This window comes from Sinocyclocheilus grahami, unplaced genomic scaffold (assembly GCF_001515645.1).
Source record: "Sinocyclocheilus grahami isolate Dianchi unplaced genomic scaffold, SAMN03320097.WGS_v1.1 scaffold1436.1, whole genome shotgun sequence".
Lineage (NCBI taxonomy): Eukaryota > Metazoa > Chordata > Actinopteri > Cypriniformes > Cyprinidae > Sinocyclocheilus > Sinocyclocheilus grahami.
This window is the reverse complement of record NW_015506615.1, coordinates 93,393-115,173: the sequence shown is the minus strand read 5'-3', so window position 1 is coordinate 115,173 and position 21,781 is coordinate 93,393. Positions and strand designations below refer to the sequence as shown.

Sequence of the window (21,781 nt, the reverse complement as noted above, 5' to 3'; positions counted from 1 at the left end):
ATCGAGCAGAGATGCATTACATTGACTTTTACACCGTTAAAAAATAAAAATAAATGCTTTTCTTTTGGACTTCATATTTATCAAAGAATCCTGAAAAATGCACAAAAACATGAAGCAGCACGATGATTATCGATGATAATAAAAAATGTCTCTTCAGCACCAAATCGACACTGGGATTACCTTGCCCCAGGCAATCTACCTCATGAACAGTTAAATGTTCCCCACATTATGCAATACAAATGTGCAATAACCTTATATTTATTTGTTACCACCTCCATCCTATTACATCCCTGCATCTCATTCTATTCTATTCCAATCTATCTATAGCACAACTGTACATACCATTTATACATTTTTCGATTTATTTTTAAATATTTGTCTATTTATATTTACATGTGTATTTTTTTTTTTATTCTCATCTTATTTTTTATTGTCTGTATGTTGATGTTGTTTCTGTGTACTGGAAGCTTATGTCACTAAAACAAATTCCTTGTATGCGCAAGCATACTTGACAATAAATCTCTTTCGGATTCTGATTCTGATTCATATTAGAATGATTTCTGAAGGATCATGTGACACTGAAGACTGAAGTAATTGCTGATGAAAATTCAGCTTTGCATCAAAGGAATAAAATACTAAGGGTGTTTCTACTAAATACTGAGCAAAGGGTCTGAATACTTAGGACCATGTGTTATTTCAGTTTTTCTTTTTTAATAAATCTGCATAAATGTCAACAATTCTGTGTTTTTCTGTCAATATGGGGTGCTGTGTGTACATTAATGAGGAAAAAAAATTAACTTAAATGATTTTAGCAAATGGCTGCAATATAACAAAGAGTGAAAAATTTAAGGGGGTCTGAATACTTTCCGTACCCACTGTATATGAAAATAGGAAAAAGGGTTATTTTAAATTGTAATAATTTTTCTCAACATTGCTGTTTTTACTGTATTTTTGGTGAGCATAAAAGACTTTTCAAAAACACAAAACCCTACCAACCTTAAACCTTTGAACAGTAGTGTACGTACACACACACACACACACACACACACATGAAGGTATTTCACAGAACAGTAATATGGAATGGAGATCCTGGAACGTGTCCATCTCCCCACTTCACTGCTAATATGCATTTTCCTCGTTCTTTGACAGCATAGTTGATCCTGTACTGATGTCCGCCCATATGAATGATTGACACCCGCTCGCAGGGGACGGTGGGACCATGCATGCTGACAAAGAGAAGGTTTCGTCCTACAACACAAATGCAGCTACACTGAGTTCTGAGAGAGACATTTCTCTGGAGACATTACTTCGTGAAATGAGTTACTTAACATTCTCACTAATGTCAAGCTGCACTCACCAGCTTTACTGCAGTCCACATAAAAAGTGATTTTGCATCCTTGAAAGCCCTGACTCAGGCCTGGGCCATGGCAGATGACTTTACTAGCATTAGACAGGAAAACTGGCTCAGCACTGCTGTCAGATGTTGTGTTTATCTCCATGTCTGACAGAGAGGGTTCCTCATAACTGTTACACATCTGATTATGATCTATGGGTGGAAAAGAACAAAGTACCATCAGGCCTTACAAACTCAAGTATCTTCCATGCAAAATGGAAATAGTCTCCAAAACATTGCTAATTCATACCATAGCCATTTTGTCCTTGTGTGAGACTCTTATCTTTGGTGGCACTGACAGACACATAGAAAGGGCTTTCAGAAACATGCTCCTCATCAAACATGACTGAAACCTCAGTCACCTGCAGGAGAACAAATTCTGTAAATATGCTTAATTTATTATGCTCCCTTCTCTTCCTCAGAAAATCATCAATCAGTATGCTGATGTTGAATATATATTAATATATAACAATAACTATATTAGTGAATTAGTGTAAAGCAGGATGGATTCTGATTGGCTGTCAATATTTTTATAATCATCAGCTGAAAAAAATCATTCTGAAGCCAATTTTAACAATATATTTCTTCTGTGTTGTAATGGTTATAGTTGTGATGTGGATGTGTCTATAGTTATTGTCTTTGCTTTGAATGGGTCTTAAGTCTTAATATAGTGAATAAAATACAAAATTCACTTAAACTCACTAAACATTAAACTGAAAAAAAAAAATGTAGAAACAATTTTCACTCAGAAATTGCTAGTAAATTTCACAATAAATTACAAAAAATACCAAGTAATGTTGAATTAAGTGTGACATTTTCAAGTAGAAAAGCTGAAAGCCTAGTATTTTCTTTTAAAATGTACTCCAATAATCTTTTTGTTTACATCTTATTTACAATTTTTAAAATTGTAGATATGTTTTTACCATAGTATCGCAAATTTATTTTAAATGATTCTAAATGATTCTAGAGCTCTAATGACATGATTCCCCACATTCACATCATTTTTGGTGGGAAAACAATAGCACAGCAATGGATTTGATGAATTCTGTTGTGTTTTGTGGTATTAGCTGGTTCGTCTTACTTTGAAATCATCCTGTTCAATACAATTACCGATATCAAAACTTCAAATATAATCAAACATTGATCACAGTTAACAAGTTGACATCATCATACAAGTTATCTTTAGTCATTCTATTAAAGCCGTACATAATTAAAGTTGAAGTATCTGATCTTGATTGGATATTTCTGAAAGTCTTGTGCACCGTTTTAGTGAACATGTCCAGACAATGTACATAAAACGCAAACATTACATATACTGCATTACAGGAATTACCCACCAGGCTCTTGAACAGTGTAGGACACAATGCAAGAACCATCCTGCTGATCGTCCAAGTGGAGCTCAATCTTTCCAGGACCCTCTACTGAGACAGACAGAGTTCCTGCTCCGGCCTCACGGGACCAAATATTAAAGTCAGCTGCAAAATGAAATCAATGCATACTTTTGAAATGACTCACATTTGACTTAGCCAGCTGTCACAGTACATAACAAAACACCTCGGACTAACAAATAACAGAAAGAGAGAAATATTAGTGGAATACCTGGAACACTTGCTAGAGCTTTTTGAAGGCCTTGCCCCCACACCTGGACCTTTTCACATCCTCCCTGTCCAAGTGGGCCGACGGTGTACTGGAGTGGCCTACCAGGGATTGTCTGACCTTGGCACATTATAAACTCTCATCTCTTTAGCTAGAAAGCTCACTGCATAGGTGTCACTGACTGTAGCAACAATAACAGCCTCTCCTGGACTTCCTGATGGCTCATGCACATAAGCAGACAGAGTCTCAGCATCAGAACCTGTAGTGTAAGGCAAATGTATTTTTGTTAACGGCATTGCAAAGTCCTCGAGAAGTCAGATATAGTGCCTGGATTAGTGTGATGGGCTATTCATCTAACCTGGGATTTTGAAGGCTAAGCTGCATTCACTCCCAATGTGGGCAATAGGAGCTGCTTTCTGGTTGTACGTGATGTTCTCTCTCATAAACCCACGGTCTGTCACCACAGCTGTAAAAGGAATTTTAATATTTATTAATTTATTATACTTTACACCATCTAATTTAGAGAAAGTAAAATCAGAAGCCTCATGTCCACTTAGAGCCAAATTGATTTTAAGAGCAATTTCGCAAAAGAGAAAATAAATGGTTATAATGCCAATAAATTAAATATAAATAAATTATATGCACTTAAAATAAATACAAAAAATTTACTCAAAAGATAAAATATATAGAATTCTTTGGAGTCAGATTTTTAAATATTTTTTGAAAGAAGTCTCTTATGCTCACCAAGGCTGCATTCATTTGATTAAAAATACATTTACACTTATACACTTATATATACACATTTATACATGCATAATTATCAGCAGCCATTACTCCAGAATTTTTTTGTAACATTATAAATGTTTTACTGTCACTTTTGGTCAATTTAACGTGTCCTTGTTGAATAAAATGCATAGAAAAAAGTACACATAGTTGCATAATGCAGCTCTATTAACCTGGAATGTGCTCATCTGAGAATTTAATGGAGATTTTGTAGTTCCCAGCTTTGATTGGGCGTTATGATATATTGCAGGTTCCGTGCTCCAGCTCTTCAGTGTGAACATCTACTTTACTGGGACCTTCAATTACAACCGTTAGCCCACCATATCCTGTAGGTTAATAATAAAATATACTACATAATTTTAGACTACATATAAAATTTACAGCATCATAACACACAGTCCATATATTAATACCAATTAATTTGGATTACATAGCATCATACCTGCATCCCAAATGTCCACCACAAATTCAGATGTGCAGAAAGTGTGTCCTGCATGTAAGCCTCGGCCGAAGGCCTTCACCTTGCTGGTATCTGCTATATCTGCCTGACTGATGGAAAGAGAGATGTGGGTATACTTCGATGCATCTGGTCAAATGCTAAACCTTATTTGTTTAGGCTCATTAATGCTTGTCATTTCATTTCTCCCAGCTGCAGCTGTGTGTACATTAATAGGTGGCTCACCGAGATGGCTGTCAGGTTGAGTTTTTTTAGCAAACAGGGAACATCATTGCCCGTGGGTGACAAGATGCTCGCGGAGAGCTGGCTAATATCTTCTTCAGTGATGTCCAGGGTGAAGTCAACCACACTGCCCAGTTTTACCTGTGACCTTCTCATATTTCCATCTGTGTTGGGTTTATAAATACCATGCATGTAGTAATTTAAGGTTTGATCACTATAACATCATAAATACTGGTTTGAGGTTTCTTGGGGTTGCCATACCAGCAATTTTGGCCTTGAAAGGACAACCTCGGAGAGGCATGTCATCATGTTGAATTTGGATCTCATAATCTCCAAGGTCAGTTGAGAAGTAGCTCACAATACAAGTACCATCTTTACGGTCCAAGCAGCACGCATCTGCCTCAGATGGACCCTCAACTGTGATGTCCAGTTCACCTAAACAAATAACACATATATGACTCTATGATCCATAGAGTGCAACAGTCAAAAAAAATGTGGAAAAAAAAATTGGAAAAAGTACTTCTGGAACCAAAGCAGCTGAGACACTATAGTCCAAAGTATACTTTGTTTTAGTATAAAAGAGTACAAATACATTTTTATCAGTCATAACTTCTGGAGAAAAACAGAGCAGATGCTGGACAAAGATGAAGCTTTCAAGAGCGCATTCGTCGACCGCTAGCGTATGCTTAAAAAAAAAGTGAAGTATACTTTGGGCTTAAAGGGGTCATATGATGCGATTTCAAGTTTTCCTTTCTCTTTGGAGTGTTACAAGCTTTTGGTGCATAAAGAAGATCTGTAAAGTTGCAAAGACTAAAGTCTCAAATCCAAAGAGATATTCTTTATAAAATTTAAGAGTCAGCCACACCTACCTAAAACGACTCGTTCTAACACGCCCCCACATGTCTACGTCATGATGTGGGAAGATTTGCATACCTCCGCCCAAATGTTCACGCAAAGAAAGAAGGCTAACTTTTATTCACGCTGTAGTATTGTTGCTGCCGCCACCGCCATGTCGTGAAGGCGCTGTGTGTTTCGTTGCGAAAGCGAAACTACTTTGTTTGGCATTCGAAAAGAGGACGATATCCGCTTCGTCATGCCTGGAGCTGATCTGTGCTGGTCGCTGAGGAAATACATCAACTTCGCACGGTGGATCGCCGGATCGGCTTTCACCGTGAACGAAGCGGAGTCCAGCCCAGGGTCATCACATGTGGTTGCCGCAAACCCGCCGGATGCTCCTTCATCGAATTCACCGGCCGTGCCGCTCACTCAAGCCCGCCGTGTGTGACACTGTGTTTCGTTGTGAAGGCGAAACTACTTTGTTTGGCCTTACAAAAGAGGACACGACTAGAAATCAGTGGTTAGTTGTATTTATAACATTGTTCCAGAACAGTTCAACCCAAATATTCAGATGTGAGGTGTCACCTGAAACATTAATGACGCAGATATCCTACAAAATCTTACAGAACAGCAATCACAGGCTTCCAAAGAACTGAAGATTACAGTTATATATTTCAGTGCTCATTGGTTCATTTTTTAATACATGTTTTCTCACATGTAATTTCCACTGTTATGCCGATGATACTCAACTATATATCTCAACAAGACCAGATGAAACTTCTAAATTATCTAAGCTAACAGCGTGTGTTAAAAATTTAAAAGATTGGATGACCAATAATTTTCTCCTATTAAATTCGGATAAGACAGAGATATTACTTATTGGACCAAAAGACAGTACACCGAATCTCGTGGATTACAATTTGCAACTAGACGGATGTACGGTTACTTCCTCTACAGTCAAAAATCTGGGTGTTATATTAGATAGCAACTTGTCTTTTGAAAATCATATTTCCCATGTTACAAAAACAGCATTCTTCCATCTTAGAAACATTGCCAAGTTACGAAACATGATACCCGTTTCTGATGCAGAAAAGCTAGTTCATGCATTCATGACCTCTAGACTGGACTACTGTAATGCACTGCTAGGTGGTTGTCCTGCATCTTCAATAAACAAGCTACAGATAGTCCAAAATGCAGCGGCTAGAGTCCTTACCAGGTCAAGAAAATATGATCATATTACCCCAATTTCACAGTCTCTGCACTGGCTACCTGTTAAGTTCCATATCAGTTACAAAATATTATTACTTGCCTATAAGGCCCTTAATGGGTTAGCTCCTGCGTACCTAACTAGTCTTCTACCACGCTACAATCCATCACGCTCCCTAAGGTCACAAAACTCTGGACTTTTGGTAGTACCTAGGATAGCAAAGTCCACTAAAGGAGGTAGAGCTTTTTCGCATTTGGCTCCCAAACTCTGGAATAGCCTTCCTGATACCGTTCGGGGTTCAGACACACTCTCTCTGTTTAAATCTAGATTAAAGACACATCTCTTTGGCCAAGCATTCAAATAATGCATCTCATAATCTTTTACTGCAGTTATATCTAATCAAATGCACATTATTATTCTTTAGTTTGGGTTAAACAAATAAATTTTGCTTGGTTGGAACAGCAGCTATGCTATGCTATTATTCATCGTCTGTTTTATTACGTCTTAAATTGATTTTTCCGTACTGCTGGTTCGTCTGGTCAGAGGAGAACTGGCCCCCCGACTGAGCCTGGTTTCTCCCAAGGTTTTTTCTCCATTCTGTCACCGATGGAGTTTTGGTTCCTTGCCGCTGTCGCCTCTGGCTTGCTTAGTTGGGGACACTTCATTTCCAGCGATATCGTTGACATGATTGCAAAGATATTATTTAAACTGAGCTGGATGTTGACATCACTGAATTCAATGATGAACTGTCTTTAACTGAAAAATTTGTGTTTACTATTGTCATTTTGCATTATTGACACCATTTTCCTAATTAATGCTGTTCAGTTGCTTTGACGCAATCTGTATTGTTAAAAGCGCTATATAAATAAAGGTGACTTGACGTGATTTCAATAAGCAGAGTTTCATTCCCTCTTGACAGAGGGAATGCCTGTACAAATAGAGTAATAAACATCCTATTACATTCCTGCTCTGGCTGCAGCATTAAGCAGCAGTACATCATCACCAGACAGGTTTAAAGCCACCGCGAAATGAAATGGATTTTCAATAAGGCAACAGATGCTGGAACATTAATGCAACAAGATGCAAACCAAATTGGGGAAAATGAGTTTTCTTTAACTTCATTAGACCATGTAAATGAAATGCATCAGAATGTGCATTAGTTGTTGTTGTTGTACATCACATTCTTATAGCTTCACATAATCCACTATGTACTCCAAAGATCATATTTACCACTATTTTTTAAAAGATAAATATATACACTCACAATGAAAGGACTGCCGGGAACCATGACTCCTCCCCAAGCCACAGCAATGGTGTGTTTGGAGAGAGATGAAGGGATGTAGGAGCAGACAAAGACACCAGATTGCTCAGAGGCAACAATAACATCTATACACTCTCAATCTGCTCTCTGTGAAGATGTCAAATCACTCTGAAAATTAAAATTGCTTTTAATTAAAAATGTAAATAAAATATATATATATATTTCACTGTATTAGCACCTAAGCATACACTTTAATTTCTCCTTCACTAGCTTGCCTGGCATCTACAGTGAATTCAGTTTGAAGGTTCACTATGCAGCCAGTTTGGGAAACACCTGGTCCTTCTACTTTCACCTGAAACCCAACATGCATAATTTATATAATTTCACATCTAATGAAAACATCTCATTTATATAAAATGAAGGGCTGGACACATGTCTGTATGATTAATAGGACAGGATATAGGAGTTTACCTGGTCAGGGTGGAAGTCTTTTCTCTAATGTCTGATGGCGGTCATGAAGGGACTGTCCTGGATTTCTTCATCATCACATATCACATGTACAGCATACTCACAGAAATGCATGAGGCAGGAGCCATCATTATGGTCATCACACTCGCAAAAATTCAGCTGGCTGCAACAAGATGCAAACCAAATTGGGGAAAATGAGTTTTCTTTAACTTCATTAGACCATGTAAATGAAATGCATCAGAATGTGCATTAGTTGTTGTTGTTGTACATCACATTCTTATAGCTTCACATAATCCACTATGTACTCCAAAGATCATATTTACCACTATTTTTTAAAAGATAAATATATACACTCACAATGAAAGGACTGCCGGGAACCATGACTCCTCCCCAAGCCACAGCAATGGTGTGTTTGGAGAGAGATGAAGGGATGTAGGAGCAGACAAAGACACCAGATTGCTCAGAGGCAACAATAACATCTATACACTCTCAATCTGCTCTCTGTGAAGATGTCAAATCACTCTGAAAATTAAAATTGCTTTTAATTAAAAATGTAAATAAAATATATATATATATATTTCACTGTATTAGCACCTGAGCATACACTTTAATTTCTCCTTCACTAGCTTGCCTAGCATCTACAGTGAATTCAGTTTGAAGGTTCACTATGCAGCCAGTTTGGGAAACACCTGGTCCTTCTACTTTCACCTGAAACCCAACATGCATAATTTATATAATTTCACATCTAATGAAAACATCTCATTTATATAAAATGAAGGGCTGGACACATGTCTGTATGATTAATAGGACAGGATATAGGAGTTTACCTGGTCAGGGTGGAAGTCTTTTCTCTAATGTCTGATGGCGGTCATGAAGGGACTGTCCTGGATTTCTTCATCATCACATATCACATGTACAGCATACTCACAGAAATGCATGAGGCAGGAGCCATCATTATGGTCATCACACTCGCAAAAATTCAGCTGGCAAACCCACAGTCCCTCCCTCTAATCCTGGTCCCCATGTCCGGATCTTCTGTGGTTCAGCTTTTGAACCAACATGGACTTTAAATGGGCTGTAATAGATGAATAAGAAACTTATTCTTTAAATTAAAATTAAATAATGTTTCTCTGCTAACATGTTGAATGAGAGCTAACCTCTTGGCAATGTGCTGACCAACCAAAGGGATGTCCACTGTGTGATCTCCTGCAGCAGTGGGTGTGTATTCACAGGTATATACACCTTCATGCGCGTCCTTCTGTGTGAAAGACACTTCCTTGTCACTTCCAGCAGCACCAACATTTTAGTTAGACCACAGAGGGGTTACACATCTTTATACAGATTATGGAGATTATTTGCTATTACCCACTGGGGTCTCTAATATTGACCTCCAGACTTCCAGGCCCAGCTTTGTGGGTGTCCACCTTAAACTGGGCCAGCTGACCTACTCTAACACACTTGGGCTGCAATCCTCTTCCTGTAGCATGACAGGCTTTGGGTTTAGGCACTGGAAACAAAATTTGAAAATGAGTTTTTAAACTATATGAGAGGGAGATACAAAAAAGAAAATCAAATTATACCCAAGGTTCTCAAGGTTGTATGTACACATTATGAAAACAACTGGATTTGGGTAACTGACACATAACATGCCAATTACAATCAATTACATGTCATAACAGCATCAAGGTGTTGACCGTAGGAATGAGGTCGCAGGTGCTGCTGATATTGAGCACAACTGCAGGTGTGATATTCCTGTTTTAACAATAAGAAGATAATATTGAGCAACTTACATTTTAGACAATATTTCTAGATACTTCCAAACAAAGCTAAAGCGGAATTTATTCCCATTCAAACCAAGAACAATAACTATTGCAATTAGGGTTGCAAAGGGGCGGAACATTTCTAGTGAATTTCCGAAAACTTTACAAAACATTTTCCAAAAAGTTTCCAAAAATCCTGAAATACGGAAATGTTCCTCCCCTTTGCAACCCTAACTGCAGTAACTATGTTAGCATCCACACAAATGGACTAATGTTCTGTTCATTATAAGTGCTGCAGTTTTGTCGTCTGCTACTTTAAATGCTTGAGCTCTTTAAAGTCAGGTGGATTTTGATTGGCTGTCAATGTTTTTTTATTCATTACAACAACAAAATTCTCATAGGATTAGAAAGATGATCAAAATGTTTCAGTTATAGTTTATATCATGCTTGGTGTGAATCGGTTTGAACACTATAGGTCTGAGCAAAACAAATTAGTAGCGTTTTGTTTTTGAATGAATCAGGATTTTAGAATGAATCCATTAAATGTATACTTTAATGATTCACTCATAACAACAAAGCCCATTTTTATCTCCTTCTGGCATATCAATGTAACCTGCAGAAAGTGTTCTCATCAACAAATGTTTGATTATCATGATGCATCTCTTCCCTCTTCATTATTAGTGACAAAATCAAAAGACTAAACTGCAGTGGCTTATAATGGGCCCGACCTTTCTTTGGCTTGAGTGGAGCTCCAGGTTTGAGTCTGGCTTTGGGTTCCCGTCCACTATGGCCTTACTGTCTGTATGGAGACAGTGAAGGTGTCTATTTGTTCTTTGAATTTGGAGACCATCTCTTGGTAACAAAGTTTTTTTTTTTTAATACACCAAATGCTTTTTGTCATTTTAGCTATTATATCCAAACAAGAGAGTTCAGCCAGGAACACTGTTCTGGTCCAGGAAACAGCTAATCGAAGTGCCGTCCCCAAATTTGACACTAGGACACTTTGACTCAAAGCCTGCCCTCCCTAATTAGAGAGAAAAAAACCCCCAGGAATTTATATGAAAACATGTGGGATCAGCAATTCAGTTCATTATCGGTGAAGACTAAGCTCAACATCTGATAATGTCTTTCTGAAGAAATGCTATTGCGTTTCAGACAACAGGCACAATTTACGTATTGATTTTGCAGCTGACCTTCTTTAAGAGACAAATAAAACTGTTAGTTATACATGTAGATACAATGAAGATGCTAATGACCAGTGTTATTTTTGTATTTTTTATATACTGTAGAGTTAATATTTTGAATTAGTTTTTATTTTTATATTTTAAGTTTTAATTTTTGTTTATCATTTTGTCAAAAAATGTTTTTTTTTTAAATATTTTTTTTTTCAGTAATTAGTAACTTATTTTATTTCAGTCACTTGAGAAAACAACTAATAGATTGTTGTGAACACCTTTTGAAAGAATTCAGGCAGGTTGTAACTCACCTATAGACACCAACTTCACTTTTTCATGATCCAAAAACTCCAGAGCCACCGAAACATTATCTAGCTTGAGCTGTCTGAAGGTGGGTCGCGTGTGGTACTTTCTAAATATCCTCTTATGGCTCAGGACCTCCAGCAGCGAGATAAGGATGAGGCCATCGCTCAGATTGAACTAAAGATCGCTGATCTGCAACTCCACAGACTTCAGCTGTTCGTTGCATCAGCGCGTGAAGGTGTTCTTCTGTATCTTCTTCAATGGTGCATCATCTGCCAGGTTGATTACAGCTGCAGTAACACGATCTTTAAAGTCACCCATGGTTCTCTTTGATCAGTGTGGAGTCCAAAACCTTTTTATAGAACTGCAATATAAGAGCTGTGAAGCATGAAGCTTTCATGTAGCTTCGCTGGTGGTGGGAGTGCCCTACACTCCCCAATCCTGGCCCATAATTATGATCATACAGCGCCTCTGAGAGCTGTTTTTACTCTGACATGAACGGTGTCATCATGCCGCAACCCCACATCGTGCAAAGGAATAATAAAAACAGATTCTAGTTACATCAGTGCTTGAAGAATGTATTTACTAGGAAGACGGGATCAGAAACGGGATCCTCAGGCCTGGGGAATTCAGCTAATTCCCACCTGCAGTCAGATGAAGGTCTGACATCACTGTTGCTGATAACCTTATCGCTGGTGACGTTACTCGTCATTTACTCCAGAATAAACTGGGCGTATTATTGCCAGAGCTCTTTTGATCGGGGCACGTCCTCATATTTCCCATGCGGTGTCGAGGAGGGATGACACATTGGGGCGGACTGCATTACACCATGGAAGTGTTTGCCTTTGGCTGCAGGTTTATGACAAACTTGGTTATGGAGCCATTGATTTTGCAGGGATGCATTTATGTGCCCAGATTTTGTTTTAATTAGTGTATACCGTAAATCGTAATACTTTACAAGGTTATTAGGGCTTGGTATTGATTTCCCAAACTGATTGATTGGATTCAGATTCACAAGCTCTTGATTTGATTAATTTCGGTTACACATGTCCACTTTGCTCTCATAGTCTCACAATAAGAAATATAAGGCAGTATTGCACTAAAAGAACTGCCTTAGATATTAATTTCTGGAATCAGACAACACTGGTCACTTTATGTTTTTTATTCACTAAAAAGAATGGTTCATAAGAGTCATTTGTTGTAAGAAAAAAGGCTAACACTAGTCGCACTCAGTGCAGCCAAGTCTGTGGTTTTCCTGCGGGTTGTTTTTTTTAGCCAGTGGTTTAAAGTGATCTCTCTTATCTTGCCATTTCGAAGGAGGGGACCCCCCACTGAGGGGAAAACCGCATTAAAAACGTGATTGGGCTAGTTCTCAATAGCAATTGGGCTGGTTTTGTTTCTCAGGCTGGCAACCCTGGGCACACTATGTTTTTGATTCACTGAAAAGAACCAACACATAAGAGACATCTGTTTGTGAATCAAACTACAGTGGTCAAATTGCAAATTGCAAGGCCAAATGAAGAAAAAGATATTTCTTGCTATAAAAAGGCCATGTACCATGAAATAACAGCAACAAATAATGTCTGTTACTGCATTACATGTAACTCAGTATCACAAAATATAATAGCTATTTCTGCGGTAATATGAACTAACACGAATAAACAATAAACACCAGTATATTTATAAATAAAATTAACCTACATTCGCATTTTACAGCATTTGTTATTTAATTGTATAAAATGGTAACAAATTGACCCTACTCTAAAGTTATCGAGATACAATTCAGCTGATATGCATAAATAAATGTATAAAAATTAAACAGGGACTTAATAGGGTTGAACTTCACTCTTGCTTATTTATTGCAATTATCATGTTTGTTAGATCAGGTAGGTTTTCCTTAAATCTCTGTACAAGTAATAAACATGATCAATCATAAACACTCTATTATAGGTCTCTTTCGGACACATTAGCACTCTAATGTCCTAGGTAAACAGTGATTATCATTATCATCATTAATATGTCAAATCCTTATCACAATAAAGTACAGTGCATAGACTAATCACTAATGGCTTCGTATAAGGTGCAAAGACACAAACACATTATTAGCAGATTTAGGCCTTTAAGCCGCAAAACATACGATCAAGTTAAAACTTAACGAACTTCGATGGTTATTACAGTGTGCTTTGCAGTTCTGAATCGGTTCTCATGGAAGAGTTTGTTTAGGGAGGTATAAACATTTGTTTATCTAAGGTTATGTTAAATAAGGCAATTCACTAAGTGTTTGTTTGGCAAAGCAACAGTGTTCAATAAAATACCTGTTATTAGTCAGATACTTCAAAATGCAATGCATACAGAATCTCAATAAATAAATAAAAATCTATTACATATGGTGCAAATGAGAGAATGTTGTGACATTATTATTCTAAGGCCTTCAATACTTGAGTAAGAAGTTGCATTTAAACACTCGTTACTCAAACTAACACCACACAGACTACAAGGATACAAATGTCAACAAGTCTGAGGAACATATACTTGGTATGCATGTCATGGTGCGTGTGTTTGTTACTGGTTCATCATGTTCATTTTGAGGTCTTTGAAAGCAAATACCCCGTCACGGCAATGGTCACAGCAGCGACGGGCATCCACCTGATCCATTTTCCCTGCAAGAACAAACATACAGATCACATCATCTGTAGTACCGCATCGCCTATCAGAACATGTTTACAATAAGGGATGCACATGAGCCAAGACGGGGACACAAAAGCCACAAGGACATGACGCGGAGAAACTGAGGTCAGGACACACAAGACGAGGACAGCAGAAGACGTATGGTGGAGGACAAAGAGAGCCGGGATGCCTCAGAGCTACGCTGGAAAACTACAACCTACAAAATGCATTTGATTCATTAGAAACACTTGTTAGTGAGCGTCTTATAATACAAAGCGGACCTGTAGTAGGAAAACAGAAGCATTTTGCGGACAGTATTTCTTAGCTTAAGCTGAGAGAATTGTTTAGTGGTCATGCATAGCCCTGAGGATGATAGATGCTTAAGCAGAGGAATGAGACGGGACAGGAGCACTGTGTACCTTTCTACCACAATGGGCCCAAGCACCAAAACAGCAAAGCCAGGACAAGGCCGATGGCTACGGCTAGGATGGGCTGCAATAAAGACAGCTAAAGGAGGGAAGGGAGGGATATTACTGAATGATTGGCTTGTGTTTATGTGCGCTATTACTGGACTGGTGAATTTAACTGTCATCAAGGTAAGGAAATCAAAAGGTGAAGTGTGCAATTGTTTCATAGTTGAAACTCTTCCCCTTTTCCAGTTTAATGTGCAGAGACAATGCAGATGTTTGATTAAACGTGACATGTCAAGTTAGGGCTCAACTGATGCTCACACACACACACACACACACACACACACACACAGTCTGTGTGTCCAGGGGCCAGGTCTTTTTTTCGGAGCAGAGCTCTTTTGTGACGTGCCTGCTAATGAGTCTCAGCTCTACGTTCTTTCTTTCTCAACTACGATGGGAATAACCTCTTTCTGCAATTCTTTGATCCTGCTATTGCTTTGCTCCAGCTGGCTGGTGGCTCTCTGGTGTTCCTCCTGCAGGACACTCAGCCGTTTTTCCAGGTCTACCTGCGTCTTCTCCAGGGTCTTGAGCATGTTGCTCAGGCTTGTGTTCTGTTTCTTGGAGCTGTGGGCAGAATGCAGGTTCAGATTCCAGAGAAATTACATCGTCATTACATCAAAAGTCTGCAAAAAGAGCTATAGTAGGTAAAATGTAGGGCTGGGTATTGATACATTTCATGATTTGATTAAATTCTTCATATCTGTTTTGATTCCGTTCTTGATTTGGTTCAAGTCGAAGCCAAATTCAATTGCTATTTATTTTTAGATGAAATAATCAACAGTCAAATAAAAACTAGATTTCATATAAACATTTAAATTGCACACAAGGCAGTTTTTATATAAACTTTTTAATGATATGACTGTTTCTACTCCAATTTGTTAAAATACAAACATTTAAACAGTGGCTTTTTTCCCCCCCATGACAGATTTATCCAAACACAAATTGCTAAAGTGTTTCATGACACTACATTAAAGAGCATCAAAACGACTTATTATTATTTAATTATTGTGGTACAACTGACAGAATTTAAGAGCTGAACTTTGTTTTATATTAAAAGTAAAGTGCAAAGCTTATTGAGATCATTGGATAGGAGGCAGCTTAAACTAAAAGGCTGAATGGTTAATCAAAATGAGAACCCAGCCATAGTGAAGTGTCATTTTTTTCATGTTTAAAAACTTTCTCCTATCCCATTTTAATATCTGATGAGAAGTAAGCCTATACAAATATTTCAACCAAAAATGAATATTCTGACATTCTTCACTCCTCCTCAACCTGTATGTTATTTTTTCCCATGCAACAAAAATTGCATTTTTCATGTTTCAAACAAACAAACAAAAAAAGCACAAAAAAAGTAGTCATGATAAGTCATGGGGTTAATGACTTCAACCATGCAGTTATTTTTGTAGTGCAACCCTAAGACATGTCACACATCAACCTGAGGGTGAGTAAATAGACAGAATTATCATTTTTGGGTGAACGATCCCTTTCATTTCCCTAAGAAGTTTAATCATTGTGGCTCTACAAAAATGTGTGTCTTTGAACATGTCAACACTGACTCAACTAACACTCACTGAGTTTAGAGTGGGAATCTGTTTGAACAGTCGATTTTAAAACAGTTTGTAATTACATGTGGTGCTTTCAGTGGCATGGAAATGACACTGTATATGATACCGCATAGGACAGACCTGTCCAGCTCTTTCTCCAGCTGCTGCTGTTTCTTCAGCAGCTGTTCTTTCTCTGAGCGCAGGGTGCTGCTCTCACTCTGCAGGCTGATCTTCTCTTTCTGCTGTTTATCAGCCAGCTGCTCTCTCTCTGACCTCAGAGATGCACACTCCCTCCTCACACTCTCACAGTCCTTCTGCAGCCGCTCCAGCTCGCTTGCTGCATCACACACACAATTAAAAACATACCCAAAGACATACACACAAACGCACAAACACACACACACACTGACTCACAACGCTACTCTGTTACATAACGGTGGAAGTGATGTGAGAAATGCGAGTCATCTTCTGAATATCTATCGGATCACTGCAAACACTGCTGTGATTGTTGTTGGATGAACCTAGGGCTTGATTTGTAACCTCCACCAACACATTATATCATTCATCATTCTGAGAAGGGAGGACAAATTCCCCAAAAAGATTATGAATGTGCAGAAGACATAAAATAACCTTAATTTAACTGGTACAAAATACAGACATTTTGCCTGATGAGGCTGTGTTTTTTATTAATTATTTCTTTTCTTTTTTTCCAGTGAAATCTTTTTTTTTCTGATTCATCTTAATCCTGGTAAAAATAATACTTTCAACATTATGATAATAATTCAAACATTATTGGGTAATCATCATCATTATTATTATTATTATTATTATTAAAAGCTCAAATTTGATATTGAATTGAAGTTGACAATTCTTATTTTTAATTTGGAAAGTACAGTTGTTATTATTACCATCAATATTATCAAAAGCACAGAAAACTGATTTGTTAATGCTAATTTGAAAACATTTTTTAATGTATGGTTATATTATTATTATTATTATTATTATTATGATTATGATGAAGATGATGATGGTGGTGATGAGGATTATTAATAATTATTAAATCGAATATTCATATTAATGTGGAAGCGTAAATATAGATGAATTTGCATTTAGGTTTAGCACAATACATGGATGAGAAATGTTGATGTTCTCACATGATTTCATGATTTAAGACGTAGCCTTAAAATAATATAGGCCAATCCAATCATCTGTGAGGATAGTGGTCTGTGGGGTTGTGGGTACCTTGCTGTTTGGCAGCTCTGTCTCTCTGCTGGTTCTGCTGCTGGTGACTAGCCTGTACACCGTCAAGCTCACACTCGTACTTGTTTGCAGCCAACTGCCATTTCTCCAGCTCGGAAGTTAGCGTTGCTAGGTTCCCCTTCAGCGCATTGACCTCATGCTCTCGCTCAGCTGCCGTTTTCGCCATAGTGCGGCGCAACACCTGCACATCCTCCTCAGCTGCGTGCGCTTCCTGACGCAAGCTGAAGATTGTGCTGTCCTTCTGATCCCTGAGATCCTCCATATTTTCCTGCAGCTTCTGGAGCTGAGCTGAATGCACATGTAGACACAAAGACCATTTGGTATAATACATTGTTTAGTAAATATAACAAGATAGACACACCCTCCTTGACTTACTCTGTAAGACCTTTATCTGTTTTGCTGACTCTTCCGCCTGCTGCTTATTGCCTCTTTTCTCCTCCTCCAACAGATCTGTAATACACAGCACAAGTCATTAGGGGGACCTGTTGAGCATGACTGCCATTCCAAATAAATTTAAAATGTTCACAAGCTTATATAAATATCCATAATAATTAATAATTCCAAATAATATTAATAATAATAATATTTAATTGTTAATATGAAATCTTTATAATTTTTTAATAGCGATTATTATAAACAAATAAAATAATAATGCATTTTATATAAATAAAAATATATACAGCATAGTTGGGCAAAGGTGAGCACTGATCTAGAATCTGTATTTGTCGCTCATATTTAAATTCTAATTCATATTCAAATGAGAGTAATTTTTGTGCACTTAGGGCAACTGAACACCCTGAAGTTTCAAAATCATTCTGATGGCTCACTTCTAATAAGGCGAATGGCTTCCGTTTCTTTCCCACGCTCCCCCTTAAACGTCTGTTCTGATAGTACGTAAGTTTAGTGAAAGGGCGGATTGCTTTACGGCAGCAATAAATGCACGAGTACAGCTATCCACTGTAATTCAACAAAGATGTGTTTACAACAGTGAATTCCACTCTCTCAAAGTCACAAAAATACACACAACTACGTAGAGTTGCTTTAAAGGCCCTCTTTTACCTTGGAGTTCAATACACTTGTGTTTGCCCGAATTGGCCTGTTCATTGGCCTCCTGCAGTTCCTGGTTCAACCGCTGGATGACCTTCTCATACTCACTGGCCTCCACAGTGCTCCTGCTCAGCTCATCTGGAGAAATGATTACACATCCACCGCTGATGACATCTAATGGGAACTATTACATGCATAATTAGACACTATTATGGCGCTCTGCTGTCAGAGAATCACTCTTTCATCAACAGTTAATGGGTGATCTGTGTCTTTATCTCTGTATCAGCATCAATAAGTTGCATTTCAACTTTGCCGGATTGTTCTGCCCTTTGACAAAGTGCAAACCCTGTCCAAAGGTTAATTAAGTCAGAATGAATCGCATGGTAATTTCCCTGGAGGTCAGAAAATGGGCCTATTCCATGAATTAATAACTTGACTTAGAATAGATCTATCCTAAAAGCATAATGTCATCAGTAGGATTTAAACTGGGATCTGCAAGAAGGATTGCTGGGGTTTTAATAAAGCTGCCATTTGACTAAAAAGTTTTAAAGGGGTCCTATTATGCTCTTTTACAATGTCTTGAATTTGTTTTGGGGGTGTACTAGAACATGCTCTCATGCTTGGTGGTTCAAAAAAACTATTATTTTTTACATAATTTACATTATTACGATACCTTTCTCCCCATCCTGGCACAAACGGCTCGATTAGTTCCGGGTTTGATGAAGGCCCGCCTTCCGAAAAACGAAATGTGATGTGATTGGTTAGCTGTCCCAGTGCGTTGTGATTGGCGAACAGCTTAGACGGTGTTTCAGTACTGCCCCGCCCCTTGCCAAAGCAGCAAGTTTCCATCTGCTCCGGTTTAGTTATTATATTTAGTCAATATTACCATACCAATTTGAGCCGGATTCAGACCCAGAGAATATTGAACAAGAGGATCGCGCAGAACCTTTGCACGCACGGATATTGCAAGACATATTAGAGTGGTAACTAGGGATGCACCGAATGTTCGGCAACCGAAATTATTCAGAGAGCTTTTTTTTTGTGCTATTTTCGGCCGCCGAACATTCGGTTCATCTCTAGTTACCACTCTAATAAGTGAAAAGACCGAATAAATTCATCGTCGTCTTGTCTGATGCACTCAACCAAGTGTTCTGACCATGACCTCGCCCCCCCCAAACCATTCATATTTCTGTATGCGGGAATTATTTTAATGATATTCTAATGGGCCGCTTTGTGATATCACAAAACCCGGAAATCAAACGCTGTAGTCCAAACGAGCCATTCGTTGTAGTTCTCGAAAAGGGATTTTTAAAAAACAAAATATCTCCCTTTGGAGTGGACTTTGAGATTTGTAAGTTTGAAGATCTTTTTTATGCCCAAACGCACACACTACACACTGACTAAAATTCAAAAAGTGAAAAAGCATAATAGGACCCCTTTAAAGTTCTAATGTATTACAGTGCCATTTCATAATGAATCGGAAAAGTTTTCAAACTGCTATAAAACATTAATGAAGATTTTCAACTGATGCATTGCTCTGCAAATGTCACGTTTACTGGCTGCAATTTAGCTAGTTTGCCTAAACTTAGAAACAAACCTGCTCCTCTTCCTCTAAATATGGGTTGCTGAAAACCAGGCCATCTTATCAAATGTTCCAGAAAGATATGACCTCATCTTATAAACTCAAGGGTGTATACCATACATGGCCATATCAAGGACATATCATTGCAATCAGAGAGATGTAATTCCAGAAAATGTAACTTCACATGCCAAAGCGTGACTAAGCTAAAATACCGAAGCCTGTGTAGGCCAAACACAACTGCCAGAGCACAGAGGACGGAGGCATTAACATTTCATGAGGTATTGCGGTGGGCAATGTTCATCGATGCCATTCTACATCAAGAACTCAATCTCTCAGCAGGGTACGAGGACACATAGGAACGCTCTGGCCTAATTTACTTTTGAGTCTGTGGAGGAGAAAGATAGACATACCGACAGAAAGACAAAGTCAGACGGACATAATTTCCTCCACGATTAAAGTATTAGCACAGACTAGAAAACCGTTCCAGCCAAAACCATTCCATTGCAACCAATGGCAAGAAAATTCCACCATGCATGATTAAATTGGGCATAGTAAAATGATTTTTGCAAAACTACTTGTTCGGAACAAAAGGTTTTATTCATTGCACTGAACTACTGAAGAGCACTGCAAAACATAGTTATAGCCATATAAAACGCATATCTTACAGAAATGTCACTTACACTAAATTTGAATACATTTTATTCCCCTCTCTATCTGTCTTTTTTCCATGTTAAAAATGCATAATAAAAATAATTAATGCAATATTAAAAAAAAAATAATCACAAAGATTTAATCAAATTCTGCTCAAAAATAACTGAATTGACAGTCAATCTATATTTTAGCCCCACAGTACTTTGACATACTGCAAGTAAATTAAAAAAAGAATATAAAAAAAACAAGGTTTATTATCCTATAAATTATTGCCTAATGGAACAGTAAAGCACTATAGTTTGGTTCGAAACACTTCAGAAACTACAGAAACTCAAGTGCAGTAATGTGACTTTACCTTTGATCAGAGACACTTTATTAACAGGATCTTTCAGCTTCTGTTCCTCCATTGTTCCCCCCGCTGTAACAGAGCACGGGATGTCAATATGTTAATGTTACTGTAAAATATTAACTTAGCTATTTAAAAAAAAAAAATCTCAGCAATTGGCTTAAATAGTAAAGGCATTAATTACACATTTCCAGGTGATGCCAATTATAACTCAGCTAGTTAATGAGGCGGAAAACGAAAATAATCAGTTTTCCAAAATGGCAACAGATTTGTAATGACAAACACAAGTCTTCGAGGCATTAATTACACATTTCCAGGTGATGCCAATTATAACTCAGCTAGTTAATGAGGCGGAAAACGAAAATAATCACAGTTTTCCAAAATGGCAACAGATTTGTAATGACAAACACAAGTCTTCATCTTTTCCAGTTTTAAACGTCAAATTATAGCTCACATTCAAAGCATAACGTCATGCCAGTTATGTAATACAGCTTAGCGTCGTTGTATCAATTAAGAGGATTACTCATCACCTTCGCTTCGCTTCACTTCAGTCTGAGGACTATAAACAGACGCCGTTACCTGAAGACTCGCGATGTCACGTTAGCCCGTGCCGAAACAGAGCCGCAGTATTCAGGCTTCTTTAACGATCGATTCCGGTGATGAGAACTGGACGAGTCCATTCTGAAGCGCGGGGGGGGGGCACCGACGCATCGACATATCTTGTCTGGGGGTTCACCTGACAAAACCAGGCA

At 38.0% G+C, this 21,781-nt stretch overlaps 1 protein-coding gene, 1 long non-coding RNA gene and 1 pseudogene across 3 annotated transcripts; all 3 read right to left on the bottom strand.

The window, feature by feature from the left end:
• Nucleotides 1-1,060: 1,060 nt before the first annotated feature.
• On the bottom strand, nt 1,061-11,783 carry LOC107570272 (filamin-B-like; annotated as a pseudogene).
• A 1,514-nt stretch (nt 11,784-13,297) lies between these two features.
• On the bottom strand, nt 13,298-14,724 carry LOC107570285 (uncharacterized). Its single transcript, XR_001607018.1, has 2 exons — nt 14,549-14,724; nt 13,298-14,122 (listed from the first exon to the last, which is right to left on the bottom strand). It is a non-coding gene; the product is annotated as an uncharacterized lncRNA (long non-coding RNA).
• A 228-nt stretch (nt 14,725-14,952) lies between these two features.
• On the bottom strand, nt 14,953-21,708 carry LOC107570284 (sarcolemmal membrane-associated protein-like). 2 transcript variants are annotated; one of them, XM_016256500.1, is made up of 7 exons: nt 21,560-21,708; nt 21,039-21,101; nt 18,463-18,588; nt 17,779-17,853; nt 17,386-17,691; nt 16,285-16,480; nt 14,953-15,163 (listed from the first exon to the last, which is right to left on the bottom strand). In XM_016256500.1, exons 2-7 carry the CDS (start codon nt 21,088-21,090, stop codon nt 14,968-14,970), a joined length of 951 nt encoding a protein of 316 aa, XP_016111986.1. In that variant the 5' UTR covers nt 21,091-21,101; nt 21,560-21,708; the 3' UTR covers nt 14,953-14,967. The 2 variants fall into 2 exon arrangements, with proteins under 2 accessions (XP_016111986.1, XP_016111985.1); XM_016256499.1 differs by having other exon boundaries at nt 21,609-21,707.
• Nucleotides 21,709-21,781: the final 73 nt, after the last annotated feature.

What these genes read in the sequence shown, in the direction of transcription:
- LOC107570284 (XM_016256500.1), bottom strand. Translation starts at nt 21,090, where the DNA reads ATGGAGGAACAGAAGCTGAAAGATCCTGTTAATAAAGTGTCTCTGATC. An exon ending in CAGAGCTGCCAAACAGCAAG is followed by an intron (nt 16,481 to 17,385) that starts GTACCCACAACC and finishes TGTGTGATGCAG; the next exon opens with CAAGCGAGCTGGAGCGGCTG. An exon ending in CTGGAGAAAGAGCTGGACAG is followed by an intron (nt 15,164 to 16,284) that starts GTCTGTCCTATG and finishes TTCTGCCCACAG; the next exon opens with CTCCAAGAAACAGAACACAA.